General features: G+C 39.5%; 1 protein-coding gene and 2 long non-coding RNA genes across 4 annotated transcripts; 2 read left to right on the top strand and 1 right to left on the bottom strand.

Moving 5' to 3' along the window:
• Positions 1–1,238: 1,238 nt before the first annotated feature.
• On the bottom strand, positions 1,239–13,411 carry LOC113674975 (von Willebrand factor A domain-containing protein 5A). Of its 2 annotated transcripts, none has more exons than XM_089213559.1 (3): positions 11,713–13,411; positions 10,412–10,529; positions 1,239–3,079 (listed from the first exon to the last, which is right to left on the bottom strand). In XM_089213559.1, the coding sequence occupies exons 1-3, from the start codon at positions 13,092–13,094 to the stop codon at positions 1,766–1,768; spliced, it is 2,814 nt and encodes a 937-aa protein (XP_089069685.1). In that variant the 5' UTR covers positions 13,095–13,411; the 3' UTR covers positions 1,239–1,765. The 2 variants fall into 2 exon arrangements, with proteins under 2 accessions (XP_089069685.1, XP_089069686.1); XM_089213560.1 differs by lacking the exon at positions 1,239–3,079 and adding an exon at positions 4,092–5,933.
• Positions 2,098–3,562, top strand: LOC149041959 (uncharacterized). Its single transcript, XR_016188795.1, has 2 exons — positions 2,098–2,238; positions 2,686–3,562. It is a non-coding gene; the product is annotated as an uncharacterized LOC149041959 (long non-coding RNA).
• On the top strand, positions 5,149–6,638 carry LOC149041958 (uncharacterized). The gene is made up of 2 exons (XR_016188796.1): positions 5,149–5,288; positions 5,777–6,638. It is a non-coding gene; the product is annotated as an uncharacterized LOC149041958 (long non-coding RNA).
• Positions 13,412–16,501: the final 3,090 nt, after the last annotated feature.

The following is a 16,501-nucleotide window of genomic DNA, read 5'->3' as shown; positions in this document are numbered from 1 at the left end:
ATTGATCGGAGTAAAACGAGAACTTCGGAGAACTCGGGCATGTGGCGATTGTGTTTTACGGATCATTTGTTTCAAATCATTATTTCAGTCATTTCTGTTCCTTTGTTCCGGTAGAAGGGTAAGGCCAGGGAGGAATGGGGGAGAGGAAGGGGTAGGACCACGAACGTTTAGGCAAGAGAGAGAACTTGTAGATCAAACATTAAGCTTGCTAACTTTCGCGAAAGTACTTTTTAGAATGCAAATTTTTCACCATTTGTCACTCATTAGTAGTTTTTTTGTTTGTTGTTGAACTGAACCATTCTTTTCAATTATATTTGATTTCTAGCAGTGAATTTATATTTTTGCAAAGAAGGTGTTTCACTAACACGCTTTCCTGTGAAAGAAAAGCAAAGGCATAACATACAAGCGATTTAGAGTCGCGCGACGTTAATTCGTATGGTACGGTTTGATAACTGTTTCAACACAAGACGTTTTAAACTAACAAGCTGGTATTTTCAGCAGGTTTACCTGCAAAACAGGTAGCCGAAATTATGAAAAATCCCCGGTAATGAAACCTCCTCCAAAGCACAGTAGAACACATTTGTACCAAACCTCATTCCACTCTGCTAAACTGAGTTCTTTTTTATATATGATAAATTTGAAAGTGACGACCAACTCCAAACCACGTGATCGGGTTCGATACTCGACAATGTTTATTGTATTGTGTTCTTAGGACACTAAACCGGTTCTACTGGATCACACGGTGCCTCTCTCTGCCGAGCGAGCAACCAAACGACTCTAGCTTTCTCCCACCTCGTTGCTTCTTTGGTGCGTCAGGCGCGGAGAAACAGTAAACTTTTTAAAGTATCTCCTATTAAACCCGTTCAATCAAACCGACACTGTTTTAAGCTCTTTCCTCAACAGCTCTTTATACATGAGAAGGTGAAATAGCCCGGTTACCAAGGCTGCAAAATTTCTGATCTTAGAGTGAAACCCACAAGTATTTTCTGAGAGTATTATTCATAGGAAGACTCCTTGTCACATTAGGAAATTATTTCGCAACACTACTTATATAAACAAAACAACAGCATCACACCAAGTATTTTTTACTAACCACGGAGAGTTCATGTCGCCAGTAAAAGAGAAACTATTTCTATATTGGCTTCTTACACGCATGTTTAATTTTTTTTTTTTTGGGGGGGGGGTTTCTTTTTTGGTGTTTTTTTTTTTTGGTTTTCTTTTCTGGCTTTCTTTTCTGGCTTTCTTTTCTTTTTTTTTTTTACAACTTTTCATAAAAATTTTAATAAATTGTTCACTACATAATAGCTTTCTTTTCAGTTATTCTTTTTTTCCTCCGATTCTGTAAGCCAACGAAATGTTTAATAAATAATACTCTTGCTTCTAGCGTAGCGTTCTGACCTGATTATAAAGATTCTCGCCTTCTGATTGGTCGAAGATCGCGTCAATTCCCACGATAATCACCCCGCGCAAGATGATTGTAGTAGGGACACCGAAATGTTTTGGTTGAACGGGCCACAAAGGGCTTCTTGTGATGTATTTTAAGCCTGCTTAATACCTTCTTGCAAACTGATGCTGACACGAAATTCAATAACCGTGCTACAGCTTTTGTGTATGCTGAATGATCTCCTAAATTCAGACTATTAAATTTTCATTCAAGTAGCACCGGAGATACTGTCAGTCATTCACAATAATTTTATCCAGAATTCTCTCCATCAACTTTGAACCACTTTCGATATGCAGGAAAACATGGCTCTCCGATTCCTTATCACAGTTCAGGAATATCTTGAACCCCAACCACAGCTGCTGCAATGTTTAGCACTTTAGTGAATATGTCAGTTGATGGAAGATTCTTCTTCAGCCATTTTTTGCCTTTTTCAGCGATCATTTCCCATTCATCTTTCTGATTCGAGTATTTTCCCATCAGCAGCACTAGAGCCAGGGCGGTAGCCCACAACAGCTTTCCTCCAGCTGTGTCAGCTGCAATCACTTCTGGACGCCCTTTGATCAAATCATCTCTACTCATACCACACAGGGACACCAGCTGCTCTGTGAGGTCCCAAAGCCCTGACGCTTTCTGTAATCCGATAATGGTCAAGGCAGATTGAGGACTCTTTTGAGGGGATGGGGAGCTCTTCCACATACTTGTTGAAGGATCTTTAGAATTCGGGCGACGCGATTCCCTGCCGAGAGATAAATTGTCATCGTCTTCGGATCGTTCTTCAACATCAGAGACCACAGGTTCAGTTGATGCTGCGCCTTTTGATGATGGTTCCAGTGATGCTGCTCCTTTTAATGATGGTTCAGCTGATGTTGCGCCTTTTGATGAAGGTTCCGCTGATGCTACTGTTCCCTTCGATTTCTTTCGTAAACTTCCAAATAGCGCTGACAAAAATCCTTTTGACTTTACCTTGGACTTTCCCTTACTAGCTTTATTTGGACTATTTTTGCTCTTAAAGCTAAAACAACCAAAACCCCCTTTTGTTTTGCCCCTATAAGATCGTTTTGAATATTCACCCATGACGGAATATAAGTTACAATACCGTGAAACCTTGTTTAACTTATGGTAAAGTAGTGGTCCAGAAACAGGTTCGCGACTGTCTTTGTCAACGGCTACAAAGGAGGTGAGCTTTGACACAACATTGGCCAACTTGCTAATGCTGATTATGTAGTTATTTGCTTCCTCAGACACTTGCCCGTAGTCCCTGGACTCGTTAAACTCATCTTGTTTTTCCTGGATGGTAGTTTTGGCTGCTAAAAGGTGAAGATGATTTACATTTACGTCAGCTTCATTGTTATCAGTATCCAAGCTGTCATCTACTGCCGAGGTTGTGAACGCAATCTTATGATCCAGTTGACCACCGTTTTCTACAGCTCCTTGAAGCCTGACTACGTTTATACTGTTGCAATCATTTGCGTTCTCAGACACCTTTAGAACACCATACACCACGAGCCTATCGCCACTGAATAGCGGTGGGAGAGATGAGGGGATCTGGTGCACGGTGTAGCCGCTTTCTAGCTCCCAGGCCACGCCCACATCTGCGATGACAGGCTGAAGGGCTCGCTTTAAAGTCTTGATAACCTAAAAGTTCAAAGTATGATAGTGTTCAGTGTGCCTAAAATTTTACAGTGAAGCCACTGACACATACATGATACAAAAGATGAGAACTATTCAGCAGGTAGAACTAAAAAAATAGATTCGAGTAGGGTAAATAGATATCGTGTGCTGAGCTCTACTGGATTGTTGATCGATGACGTTCAACTGATTGGGAATCTGTTAAAAGAAAAAAAAAAGTTGAGTTTAAACACTAGTTATTTAGCCGGTGCTTTCTTACGCATGTAGGTTGAAGGACTGGGACCTATCAGACGAGTGTATTGCTTTACTGTCCTCACTTAGTCTCGTGCCCAGACTCCCACGCCCAAGTGGTTTCACGGTAGGATATGAGTACGAGATTAGTTTTCCCTCTCTATTTGGTCATTGGCTGGCTTAAAAAACAAACAAAACAAACAAACAAAGAAAATGAAAAATGAAAGCTGCATAATAAGAGTCAATCTTAACTTTAAACCCTGATATCAGTATGCATATTCCCGTACTGTTATTTAAGTATTTGCTAAGATGCTAATCGGGAAAATTTGTTTCACAGTTAAGAGCTTCTTTAGTTGGTGATCAATTCCTTTATTCTCGTGACCTTAATGTGCGATTCAGGGGTGATATTATAGGGAGAAATTAAATGCTATTTCGTAAGATTTCAATTATCGCGTAAAAAGAGCTTATCAAATGCTCTTTTCTTAACCCACCATTAGAGGAAATATCAAAAATTATTGGTGACTGTTCCCAGGCTCCAGCCGGTCATCACTTTCTCGCTTCAGAGGTAACGATTAGGAATGGTAATTAACCCTTCACATTCTAACATTAAAATTCATATTCTCCATACTGTTCTCTTTACATTTTCTATGAAAAGAATTAGTGATCATTTCTAATATTCTCATGACCATTACATTCAATTCAAGAGAGATACTGAAATGAGAAATTAGAAGTCAGTCACTCGTTTGAGTGAAAGGGTAAAATCTTTCATTAATTGAACGCATACGAGTTTTGCACATTATTCTCTTTTCGATCTTTATTTCATGACTTAACGCTAGTTAACTTCCTCTTTATTTAGAGGGACACTACAAGTATAACATGTGTAAAAGTGCTACTCAATTAATTTAATTTAAATTGTGAAAACCTTAGTCCTTAATTCGTTTGTCTACGCATTACGTTAACATAACTTTACACGCCAACTGCGGTACATTTGCGGAACTCTTTTAACACTTGAGAGTAAAAATTCCTACAATTCACAAAAACTCGACAAAGTATTCTATCTACATTATATCGCCTGCTGAATTATTCATTGTCCAAGGTGCGAGACGAAAGACTGAACGACTGAGAGAAAACCAGTGGGTTTCTTGGCCCCTTGGTAATCTTAGTCCTTTACGTTTTGTCGCTTCTTTGCAAGTTACCACAAAGTGGAGGGAGAAACAAGCATGGTACCGATTTTTCTCTTTGTTTCCGTAGATAATTTTCAAACAAGTTAGTAAAAACGTCATCTCGATCATCGAGTTAGCACTAAACATTGGTATACGTAACTCTACCAATAAAAATTTAACTGGGAATCTTGCCACTGATCCAAAATTAAAAAAAAAAATTCAGTCCCTATCCGGCCAGATCAAACATAGTCTATTTTTTCTTTCATTCTATTCTGATGAGATTTGAGTCAGCACTAAGGCAAACCTGGACTAACGGACAGCCTACGTTTAGCTGCTAAAGTAATGAAGCGATTTAGGTTCTGCGTTTTACATCAAATTCATGCCACTGAGGTAATTGTGAAAAAGGTGTAAAATAGTGTTAAATATTTATCTGGTCACAGTCCAGTATCGACCTGAACTCCCACTGCGGTTGCTGCACTCTCTAGCACTTGATCCAGTGTTAAACTCTCCGGGAGATTCTTTTTTAGATATTTTTTGCCTTTCTCAGCGATCATTTCCCATTCATCTTTCTGATCCGAGTACTTCCCCATCAGCAGCACCAGAGCCAGGGCGGTGGCCCATATCAGCTTTCCTTCAGCTGTGTCAGCTGCAATCTCTTTTGAACATCCTTTGATCAAATCACTTCTACTTACATCGCACAAGGACGCCAGCTGATCTGTGAGGTCCCACGACCCTGACGCTTTCTGTAATGAAATAACTGACAAGGCAGACAGATGACCTTTCTTCTTCTGGTTATGAGTGGAAACGAGAGGAGCACCATGGTAGCTTGCCTTGGTCATTTTTTGAAAGGTTTTTATTTTTTTTCGACGAGGTGGACGAGCTCCAGATGAACCTCCGGCTGCCCACGGAATGTTGGCAGACAGTGTTTGTTTCCAATGGCCAAAGTTGGCCACTCGTTTTCGAAGCGGTCCAGATACAGGCTCACGGCTGTCTTTGTCAACAGCCACAAACGACGTTAACTTTGATACAACATTGGCCGACCTGCTGATGCTGATAACATAGCTCTTAGCTTTCTCAACCCTTGGCCCACTGTCGCCCAATTCATTGACGTCACCTTGTTTTTCTTGAATAGAATTCTTGGCTGCTAGCCGATGAAGAAGGACTCTTCCTTCGGTTCTTGCATCTGTATCCCAGCTGTCTTCTGTGGCGGAGGATGCAAACTGAATGATATGATCCACTTGAGCATAATTTTCTGCGTTACCTTCGAGTTTCACTTCATTCACTCCGCTACCGCTTTTTTTGTTTTCAGACGCCTTCAGAACGCCATAAACCACAAGCCTGTCTCCACTGAAAAGCGGAGGAAGAGACGAGGGGATCTGCTGCACAGTCCAGTCTTTTTCTAGTTTCCAGGTTATGCTCACATCTGTGATGACAGGTTGCCAGGCTCGCTTTAGTGTCTTGATTACCTGTTAATTTAAAGTTGAAAACTGCCTCAGTCTAAAAGCACCCATCATTTCCCAGCGTTTTTACTATCGTGTGCAATAGTACTAATTAATCTAGGTGAATATGCAGTAGCTCTCCACGATTCAACACCAAAAAGGTCTTAACGAATAAATCAACGGCAAAAAAACGAACATCACGAACCCCATCCACACCAATCTGGAAATTTTGAAGAAACAAACTTGGCCAACGAGGCCTTGAGGAGAAATTAAAAAAAAAAAGAAACAGTGAACTTCCTACTGTGTGGTCGGCTGAAAATCAACGTCCTTCACAAAACAATGACACTCGAATTAGACTCATAGTTTGCGAATCTAGTAAAGAAATCGTAGGTGCAGGTTTTAATTAGCACTAAGGAAGAAATCTGAGTCAGAGCCTGAACAAATGTAAGTTTCGCACACTTTTCTCGTTTCCAAAATGTGCTTCTTCACCTTCAATTTATTTATAGGAACGTTACATGCGTTTATAGCATCTCTAATTAATTTTTCTCATTAAAATTGAGAAAATTGTTCGCTTAACTACGTTAGACTATGTAACACGTTAGAATTACTTTACACATCGACCGCTGTATATTTGCTGAGCTTTTTTAACGCTTACGGGGAAGAATCCTACAATTTACAAAGACACAACAAAGTCTTTGCAATTAATTCGAATAAATTATTCTGCCTCCTATATATTTTACTTTCAAATGTGTTAGATTTCCATCTCAGTAATTGAAGTTGTCCCAACGGCGTCTGTAAATAATCACTGATGTTAAAAGCACTCGCAAAAGCTTCCTGAGGTGTAAAAAACAACAACAACAGCAGCAACAACATCTCAGAGCCTATGTGAAACTTTTAGCTGGTCGAGACGAAAGATTGAGCGGGTGAGATAAAATTTTCAAAGATCATCACCCCTCAGTAATCCTAGTGCCCTTCTTTCTTCTCTGTAGCCTGCTTCGCTTTTTTGCAAATTACCATAAACTGGTTACCTGGTACAGGCCATAGATAGCCTCGAGCTAGTTGAGGAAGGAACTTGCTACACGACAAAACAAGCAACGAACAAGCGTTATACCAATGTTTGTCGTTTTGCTTTAGATCTTTTCAAAACAATTTGGTAAAAAAGTCATCTGAATTCTCGGGTTAGGAAAGAGCACTTGTACGCCTCATACTGAAAACTAATTTAATTGAGAATCTTACCACTAATTCCAAAAAGGTCGGTCGGACAGGTCTACGAACAAGAAAAATTTAATCATTAACCCTAATTGTCCAGTTAGATCAAAGAGTCTAGTTTTTTCCTTTTCCTGATGCAAAATATGAATCAGCACCAAGCACACTCGGTCTACCGGCCGGCTTAAGGTTAGCGTCTTCAGTAGTTAATTGAGCAATGTTTTACATCAAATTTGTGCAAACGACACTGAGGTAATTGTGACATATTAAAATAATGGAAATATTTGGCCAGCCAGTCACAGTCCAGAAAGAACCGGAACTTCCACTACAGCTGCTGCACTCTCTACCACTTGATCCAGTGTTAAACTTCCCAGAAGATTCTTTACCAGACATTTTGTGCCTTTTTCAGCGATCATTTCCCATTCATCTATCTGATCCGAGTAATTTCCAATCAGCAGTACCAGAGCTAGGGCGGTGGCCCACATCAGCTCTCCTTCAGGTGTGTCAGCTGCAATCTCTTTTGGACATCCTTTGATCAAATCACTTCTACTTGCATCACACAAGGACACCAGCTGATCTGTGAGGTCCCGAGGTCCTGACGCTTTCTGAAATGAAATAACTGACAAGGTAGACCGAGCACCTTTCTTTTTCTGGTTGTTGGCGGAAACTTCAGGAACAGGAGCTTCAGGAGCTTCAGAAGCCTTTCTGCATAACTTTTGAAACATTAAAGGCCATGTAGCAGTTTGATTGGATGACCCCAAATGACTTGTCATCACTTTCACTGTCACCTTCCCCATCGACAACAGTTTCAGGTGCCGCTAGACCTACTGATTTTAGAGCTGGATAAGAACATGCTGCTTTATCTCCTTTTCCTTTCTTCAGTGAGCCCCCAAACAGCGAAGAGAAGAATCCTTTTGAATGAGCGGACATCTCTTCAGAAGGAAGATGGGGAGGTGCTCCGAATGCACTTCCGCCTCCCAAAATGTCAACTTTTTTCATTCCTCCCGAGGGATTTACGCGCACTAACAATCTTCTTCGCAGCCGTTCTTTTGATGTGTCACGGTGGCTCTTAAAGCCGATCCTTCTCAAGGCGTGTCTGAGCCATTCAAAGACCAGAGTTAATTTCAACTCCAGCTGTAGCTGCTGCAGTCTCCAGTATTATAGCGACAGTGATAGTTGAAGGAAGATTCTTCCCATTTCCCATTCATCTTTCTGATCCGAGTATTTTCCCATCAGCAGCACCAGAGCCAGGGTGGTGGCCCACAACAGCTTTCCTTCAGTTGCTACAGCTGCAATCTCTCCTGGACACCCTTTGATCGAATCATATCTGCTCACAATCTTTCTCAAATTTCACCCAGGAGCTCTCCTGGTGCGTTGAATTGCAAAGAGAATGCAACCTAAATATACATTTTTATGCACGTCGTCTACTTTATTCCGTTTGAACTCCTGTTAAAAACAGTTTCACATACACCGTGTATACCGATAATTTTAATATTTAAGTTAAATATACCAGAGTCATTCTTTGCTGAACGAAATTAAATTACAAAAATTTGGTTTTACTGTATTTTGGCATCCTGTTACTAACACTGCATGGAAGCCCATAACAAAGCTTTCTTGATGACACATATAGCACAACATTTCTTCTTTTTCAAGCTTGTAAAATTAAATAGTAATAAAAATGACAACATTTGGGATTTACAATTACCAAGAAACACATTTACATACAGTATACTAATTACCATATTACTTTCAGACAAGAGCAGTGAATATATTCCAGTAACATAAAATATCACAATAAATTGAGATGATATAATATGATTAGAGTTAAATGGAGTAATAATTTTATCAAATCTGTACAGTTGTTCATTTACAATGTGGTTCATACCTTTGCATTACTGTGTCACTTTATTTTAGGAGGTTAAGTGCATAATCATGATAAATTCAACAGCTTTAAGAAGGTCTTTGAGTAAGTTCCTAGCTGTGTAGTTTGGTAACGATTAAACTACTGCATGTCTGAATTCAAATCTACACCAGCAATGCCAGTTGTGGTGATCTTCCTTGGACCAGTAAGTCATTTTCATAATTACTGTGTATCCAACACCATTCTTTGCAAGATAACAAACTTTGGCCAGCCTTGAGGTGAGTCAGTGAATATTTAGATTACAATTCTTAAAAACAAGCAAATGTACATCAGAAAAAGGAAAATTCATATCTAAATTTGTGACAGAAAGATTTCCTTTGCATTGAGCAAAGATGCCAACCCCTTGAAATCTGAAAGTCTCTTCTGTATTAAACCAAAGTGTAAAAAAAGGACAAAATTACACCGAAGTACAAAAATACATGTACAATTCTCCTTGAACAGAGCACCAGATTTTCCTACTTTTGTCTAACAAAATCCTTTCTGCCAATAATCCTGTCATGCCATAAGGCATTCTAGGGTGCAGAGAATAGCAACAACAGAGTCCTGTCATACAATAAGGCATTCTAGAGTGCAGAGAACAGCAACAACAGAGTCCTGTCATGCAATAGGGCATTCCAGAGTGCAGAGAACAGTAACAACAGAGTCCTGTCACCCAATAAGGCATTCTAGAGTGCAGAGAACAGCAACAACAGAACCCTGTTATGCAATAAGGCATTCTAGAGTGCAAAGAACAGTAACAACAGAGTCCTGTCATGCAAAAAGACACTCTAGAGTGCAGAGAACAGCAACAACAGCAAAAAGAAACTAGAAAGTGATGACACAAAACTCCTCCAAGGTTTTAATGGAAAATGGCTATTGAAAGTCCTTGTCAAAGAGACCAAACAGAGTATGTGTCAAATATTTTCACGAGATTGTCATGTGTAAGTAACCTTTACATAGCTTTCAGAAAGACAACTACTGCAACAATCACTTCAAGAAAAAAACAGGGCCAACATACACTGTAAGCCTTCAGTAAGCTTACATAGAAGTCTACTGACGTGCCAAAAAGATACAAACTTTTAACTACAGCTGTATAGCCTCCCATGAAAAGACACTTCTCCTTCCCTTTGCTCAGTACAGAAGTAGTTAGCATGTGTCTTCTATCTTCAGTATCTAATGCTTTGTTAATTTACACAAATGATGAGCATAATGAACTTAATCATGTTGGTGATTATATAAGTGTCTGTAAATAAAATATCAAATTCTCTAACCCAGGAGGTGCAAGGTTCAAAAGACAGTTTAATGGTTCTGGTTCTCACTCAAGTTGTCTTTAAAATTATCTACTGATCATGGAAGTTTGACAATGACAAAACAGATTTCAAATAAAATAATTTCATACCTTGGCCTGCAACCGGTCTTCCTTGGCTGTGACAAACTCTGCAGTCCCCTTCCCCACTCTGGCAACTCCTTTGACGAGTGCAGTTGATGCACCAGCCCCAATGCCAAATGTAAAACACCTACAATAATTGAACACAATTGAATCATGAGAAAATACTCTTCTTCAGAATCAAGTCAAGAGGAAAATTTGTTGGGAAACGGGTAGGCCTTATATTACAAGTCCAAAATGCGTTTATTTTCCAGTATTCCCCACAAATTTTCATTAAAATTTTCAACACTCCCACAGTTTATTTCTTTACAACTGATTGCCAAAAAGTGAGAGACTATGCCCTCTGACAGGAACCAGAAGGTCATTCTGCAGGAGTGTAGTGGATTATCCCTACAACCCTCTAGCTAGGAAAAATCATTGATATAGAGAGGTACTGATAAAACCAATTTTTTTTCACTATGAGATATCAATACACCTGTAATAACAAAAGTCTTTACACCAAATACCAAGAATTCATGCAGGATGATGTAATTAACCCTTTAAGTCCCACTAGTGACCTAGAAAGAATTTCTCCTTACAGTATCAGTACAATATCAAGCAGACAAATAATGAGAATAAAGAAAAACATCAATAAGTGGATTATTTGTTGATCCAATTTCAAATTCTCCAAACTAACATCATATGAATTGTATGGGAGACACTAAGGAGAATCAATAATGAGATCTTGGGAGTTAAAGGGTTAGGACTCATGATGGGAAAAAAGATCTTAAATGTCTGAATACTACATAAAATCCCTAACAGACCTACATGTACTAATTCCTATGTTTTCCAGGTGCAGCAGGGTGCATCCTGTGTACTAAACCAAGTGTATACTCTGCCTATTATTTTTCCTCCCCTGATTGTTTTTGCTTCTTGCACACAAGCCAGAGCTTTTCATTCAAATAAAAAAGTCCAACCACATATAATTTTGCCAAGCATGATCCTGATGAAATGATTTGAAAAGACAACAAGATTGAATGTTTGTCAAACTAATGTTATGCTGCTCTGGTAATATCATTGGCACTTAAATGTGTGTGGGAGAGGGGGGGCAGAACTGCTCTTTTCTGCACTTGAGGGGGCTGTAGTCTCCCTGTATCCCATCCCACCTCCCCCCTCCCTCACTCTGCTGCTTATGTTAATGCACTGAAAAATTAGAAACAATCAAAATTCTACATAGAATCACTACAAATTAATATTGTGAAATATGGAGATAACACATTTCCAAAGAAGCAAACACAAGAACATTTCAAATAAAAAAGAACAAAAATGCATACCTGGCGCTGTTGGAGTGCTTTTGGACCAAACTTATAACTTGCTGAGTATTTCCAACTTCACCATCGGTCAGGAGAAACAGCTGTCTTGGGTGACCTTTAACCAGGGGCTGAGAAAACACCCACTGCAAAGGGGAAAGGATTTCGGTTCCTCCGAGATCGGCTTTCATGCTCCCAGCAAGATCGGTGGCTTTCTTTAAATTCTCGTCATTGTACAGTACACTTTTATCGAACAGTGTCTTGTAGCTGCTTCCAAAACCAACAACATTGAAATAACAACCGTCCGGCAGACTCTTAAGGAATAGCAGGAGTGTTTCGCGAGCGCTGTCATTCTTGCTTCCACTCATGCTTCCACTGCGATCAACCACAAACACAAATTCGCCCTTTTCCGACGACTCTGAGGTTTTGAATTCTGGGAAAAAATTCAGCATGACTACAGGACTTGCCATGAATCCTTCCTCGTCTTCCGTTCCTTCTGTTTTCACTCCTCTCTCTACGATTGCTTGCGGTTTGAAAGGTTCTCTCGTCAAAATGTGTATCTCCACGTCTTTGTCAAACTTGTGCGCTTCCGCGAGCGTTATATTGGCTTGCGTTGCATCGCTCTCGTTTATCTCGACCTTCAAAGTGTTAGACGTAGAAGAAATCTCACTGATGGAGGAAATAGCTTTCACTTTCATCTCAAACTCGAACGCGTATGGCGATGGAACGGTGGCTACTCGTGGAACTTGTGCGCTAAGACTAGGGGCACTGTCTTGAGGAGTGTACCTGGGATTTAACACCGTTGGCAGTACAAACACGACTCGACCTTCGGCTTCGACGGCAAGCTCTGTCACGAACCGCAGCTCGACGACAGCCTCCTTCTCCGGCGGTAAGTTTCCAACGCTAATCTGAAAAATGTCCGAGCTTTCGTCGCTCTCTTCCAGCAGAAACGCGCTGTGACCGCTGCTAATGGCATCGTCATAGGTATCTTGAGCTTCTTGCTTCTCTTGAACCTCTGCCACGATGGTTCGACCATCGATTGTAGCTTGGAATCCACACACAGCTGCCTGTTCATCCAGAGGAAAAATAAAAATTGCCTCAATGGGATTGCTCTCCTTGTTCGAGTATTTCATCGTTGCCAACACGTGTGCTGTAAAACCCTGCACGTCGACTTTAATCTTGATGCTCTCCAAAGGAACTCTCGAACCATTCTCTTTTTGCACAAGGCCAAATCTTACAGCCATACTCGAACTGTTCGCTGACAAATAGAAAATTTCCTTCGTAAAAAAATACAACACTTTGCACTTGAAAGCTCCAATGCAAATATTTCTCAGTTTCCTTGTTCGATCCTCCTTAAACCTTTTATTTTCCAGCAGTGATATTTTAGGTTTCATCGTCACTTTCATGACGTCATGAAAGGGAAAAAAGGTTTGTCAGACTTTTTACCGTGTTTGCATTCTTCATAAAAAAATATATTTACACATTCTTTCCCTAGACGAACTTAGCTAGTAATATAAGTGATTTTTCTTTGGTATTGATATTTTGTAAAATAAAAATTCGCCACCTAAAACACACGTTATCTTAAGTAACGTATTGCGTTACATAGTTTCACTGTTGTGTAAAACTTGCTCTCGTGGTGATTTCGAGTCTCTGATATATGCATGAGTTCAGCAAAAGTCATTTCGCTCTATGTTCAGAGATGAACTTTCGTAAAAATAAAGAAAAAAAACAACTCCTTCGTGTAGATTTTATTTTTAAAAAATGACGAATTGAAAATGGTTTCACCTGTTTTAGAACTAGCGACTAAATACGGGAATGGCTCCGACCTGTGATTGGATGATAAAAATAGTAAAAGTTAATAACTTATATCTTAACTCCTTGCTCGTGAGTATGGTTAACCGCGTGTCTCGAAGCGGAACAATGAAATATCAATGTGAAAACACCGATGAGTCACACAAGAAATGGCTACTTACATAATGAAGAGAAGGCACAGTCTAGCTTGTTCAGCGAGGTCGTTCAGCGATATTCCGGCGATGAAAAAGTCATCCACTGACAAGCTCCGCTGACAAAACTCATTTAGTCAGTTTAGGCGGACGACCAGAGACTGAAGCCTTTCGTGTATTTCACCGCAGACAGGAATGGCTCCAACTCATGCGTAGATTAATTTTTTTTTTCGTTCTGGTTAAATAATTTATACACTGAGATAAAAACTGAAAGAGCGATTTATTAGGTTTTTCTTATGTTGAAGTCTACAGTGCTTGCAAATGAAGCCCTCTTTTATCACTACAGGGCCATGTAGTTTCTAAGTTTTAAAATAATGCAGCAACTGCATCTCACGTTTGGAAAATCACGCAATGTTGTGTGACGTTGCGACTGATGTTTTTAATTTACAGTATGCTCTGCTGGAGAAATATGGCTTGGCCACAATCGTGGGAGTTTTTTTTCGTGGAAAATTGATTTTCTAGGTTATTGTTCACATGAAGGACAAATCCATTCATCGGGCTCTTCATCTGTTTTTGCACAACACGTAAAGGAAGAAAGTCGCGGATTACAAGTTTGCTTGGTAATTTTTAACAACTCCACTAGACCTAAAAAAGGAAGAAGACAAAACAAACCAAAAAAATGCCTTACTAGTCAAACCAGTGGCAGTAGCTCTCGCACTGAATCATGTCGTAGTACCTTGACTGGTTGCAGTGATGGTACAACCAATCTTTGAACAGTTTTCGGCTATAACAAGAAAGAGTAAAATGATTATTTTAAAACTTGTTCTAAAATTAATGAAGGCTGTTCATCACATGACGCTGTATTGGAACGAGTATATCTTGTTTGCTATTGTATCACACTACCGTTTTAGACATGGTATCTATACCACTTAAATTTAAGAAAGAATGAGTAGAACATAAATCACTTTTTCTGTAAAGTACACGAGTCATCCTAACCTAATTTGCCAACTGCCAGGCATCATCTGTAAAAAACCGCTCAATTTTTCAAATTTGAAAATTTTCAGCTAAAACCGTGGCTCCCAAAAATATTTTTCACCTTGCCTAACAAATTTTCAGAAGAAATTTTCAAATTTTTCACAACTTTGCCTATTCCTGCTCGTCAGGTCCAGCCAAGCCCTTATGGTCATTGGCCCCCGCAATAGCCGTTAACAATGGCTTATAAATATAGGCGTTTAGTGTTAACTTGTAAACTCCCTGAAGAAGCTTACGACAGTTAGATGAAACGTCAGAGAATAAACAAGTTTTAAAACTACTGTTCTACTACTGTTACAGCGCTGCTCACTAGTTTAGTTTTAAATTTTTTTTTTCAAAAACTGTTTAAAAAATCATTTAAAAATTATTGAAAAAAAATTAATAAACGTTTGAGTCGGAGCTATTCCTGTCAGCGGTGAAATACAGGAATGGCTCCAGTCTCCAAATGAATTTAGTCAGCGGAGCTAGTCGGCAGATGACTTTTTCATCGCCGGAATATCGCTGAACGACCTCGCTGAACAAGCTAGACTGTGCCTTCTCTTCATTATGTAAGTAGCCATTTCTTGTTTGACTCATCGGTGTTTTCTCATTGATATTTCATTGTTCGGCTTCGAGACATGCGGTTAACCATACTCACGGGCAAGGAGTTAAGATATATGTCATTAACTTTTATTATTTTTATCATCCAATCACAGGTCGGAGCCATTCCTGTATTTAGTCGCTTGTGTTTTAGAGTGATCAAGTTTCGTACGTGGAAAAATTGGCGTGACAAAATGATAGAGCAAAGTTTTCACGCAAGAATTATTACCACTTTTTTGTGATGACTAGGTAATATCTTAAGAATGTGGAACATGTGGGTTGATGGCTGTCGTACCTCGTACACAGAATTTATATCATAAGTAGGACTTTGCCTTTTATAATACGACGTCAGACACCACGTCGATAGACATCTAATCAATAGCCGAGTAGATATTTGTCTTTATTTTCAGCGCAAAATGAAAATTAATTTCAAAATACAGTGCTAATAATATCGATGAGATTCTTGTGGTAAAAACACTTTGCTAAATATTTCTAACACTCAAATAATTTCCCTCGCAGATATTGAAGAAATGTAAAATGGTTTCCGTGTTTTCATAGCCTGATGTAAACACGCGGGAGGTTGGAAGAACACGAGATAAGCGTAGGAAACCACGACGCGAAGCGAAGTGGTTTCCAGCTTATCGACTTGGGAGGTTGGGAGAACACTCGATAAGCTGGAAACCACTCCGCTTCGCGTCGTGGTTTCCTGCGCTTATCTCGTGTTCTTCCAACCTCCCGCGTGCTTACATCAGGCTATGTAAACACGGAAACCATTTTACATTTCTTTTATAAAATAACTAATGAAAGAGGAACGAAAACCGTGTTTACATACGCTCATGTAAAATGGTTTTATGGCCAATTAGAGCGCGCGTACTATTTGAATTATTTTATAATAAACGATCGGTGACAGCTAAGCTGTAATTCTAAGTTCATCACATTTTTTCATATCTGTACCAAGGACTTCATTTCATGACAGCATGAAGAGAGCCGGGGGAATTGTAGACACAAAAGCGCTATTTCAGTTGTATAAAGGCCTGATAACACTATCGAACACTATATCCAAGCATAAATCCCTATCCAGCGGATAAGAGTTAAAAAACGTACTGCTCTATATTTCATCAAAGAATATTCGGAGTTTGAGTAGCCAATGAGCGCGCGCCTTCAACACCTTTTACTAGTATATACTAAAATCCATTATCCGCAATCCGTTTAAAGAAGTACACATAAATCGACTCGCGAAGCGGTATCTCAACTATCCT

This window comes from Pocillopora damicornis, chromosome 7, assembly GCF_964200805.1.
Source record: "Pocillopora damicornis chromosome 7, jaPocDami1.2, whole genome shotgun sequence".
Taxonomy (NCBI): domain Eukaryota; kingdom Metazoa; phylum Cnidaria; class Anthozoa; order Scleractinia; family Pocilloporidae; genus Pocillopora; species Pocillopora damicornis.
This window is presented reverse-complemented; position numbering and strand designations above follow the sequence as displayed.

Coding starts and splice junctions, on each gene's coding strand:
- LOC113674975 (XM_089213559.1), bottom strand. CDS start 13,094: ATGAAAGTGACGATGAAACCTAAAATATCACTGCTGGAAAATAAAAGG. Junction 10,530..11,712: donor AAGCACTCCAACAGCGCCAG/GTATGCATTTTT, acceptor CAATTATTGTAG/GTGTTTTACATTTGGCATTG. Junction 3,080..10,411: donor AAGACCGGTTGCAGGCCAAG/GTATGAAATTAT, acceptor TTGAACTTTTAG/GTTATCAAGACTTTAAAGCG.